The sequence below is a fragment of the Trichinella spiralis genome, assembly GCF_000181795.1.
Source record: "Trichinella spiralis strain ISS 195 chromosome Unknown Scfld5383, whole genome shotgun sequence".
NCBI lineage: Eukaryota > Metazoa > Nematoda > Enoplea > Trichinellida > Trichinellidae > Trichinella > Trichinella spiralis.
Genome location: NW_003532322.1, coordinates 1 through 828, shown reverse-complemented (window position 1 = coordinate 828; position 828 = coordinate 1). Strand labels below are relative to the sequence as shown.

Here is an 828-nt window from a genome sequence, read left to right as displayed (position 1 = left end):
TTCCTAATTCCACCTGCAATACCTCACGTTCGGGTTCAATGATAACTTCCGGAGCTAATTTTAAATAGTGTACATGTAATTTGAAAATGTGAAAGAAATTTTATAGAGTAAAATAATAAGTAAATTAAAGAGCGCAAGCATATACCAAGTTGAACAGTTTCAAAAATAAGTGGTTCAGATAAAACTCCAGTGCCAAGAGCAGTAACGCCGGCAATTTTTGCATAATACACAGTATTTGGATCAAGTGTAATTAATGACTCTAAGCTGTCACCACCAACAGCGTATTCTTTCCAGTTACTCAAAGGTTGGTTAGGATCATCAGAGATGTAAATGACATAGTCCTGCAAAATTCTCTTTAGCAAAAAGCATTTGATGTTTTATAATTAAATGTTAGAGTTACAGTTTATGATTTATAAATTACAGTTTACAGAGTTATAAAAAATTACCACAACCTATTCAACTTGCTTGGGTATGATAATTAAATAAATAAATAAATATATATATATATATATATATATATATTCTTTTGAAACTGCTTACCACAATCTTTCCGTTTTGAATTGTCGGTGGTTCCCAGTGAAAGTGAACATTACGGCCTGAACTATTCGCTTCAAAATTATTAGGCGATGTACCCGGTCCTAAAATGTATTAATTTCTAAAAGAAGTAAAGTAAATCACTGCATATATATACCTGTCACTTCTACATCAATTTCTTTGCTTTCAATTCCTACAGAATTTTCTGCTGTACAGACAAACGTTGAAGTTTCGTATATTTCTTCTATAACAAGAAGTTTAGTCGTTTCCAGATCATCGGTGCTTGTTTCCGGG

At 32.1% G+C, this 828-nt stretch overlaps 1 protein-coding gene across 1 annotated transcript; it reads right to left on the bottom strand.

Moving 5' to 3' along the window:
* Positions 1–145: 145 nt before the first annotated feature.
* Tsp_15347 (putative fibronectin type III domain protein) lies at positions 146–828 on the bottom strand (the record flags this gene model as incomplete). Its single annotated transcript, XM_003366804.1, has 3 exons — positions 146–341; positions 541–638; positions 692–828. Coding segments are annotated over 3 exons (431 nt in total), but the record flags the coding sequence as incomplete, so codon positions are not given.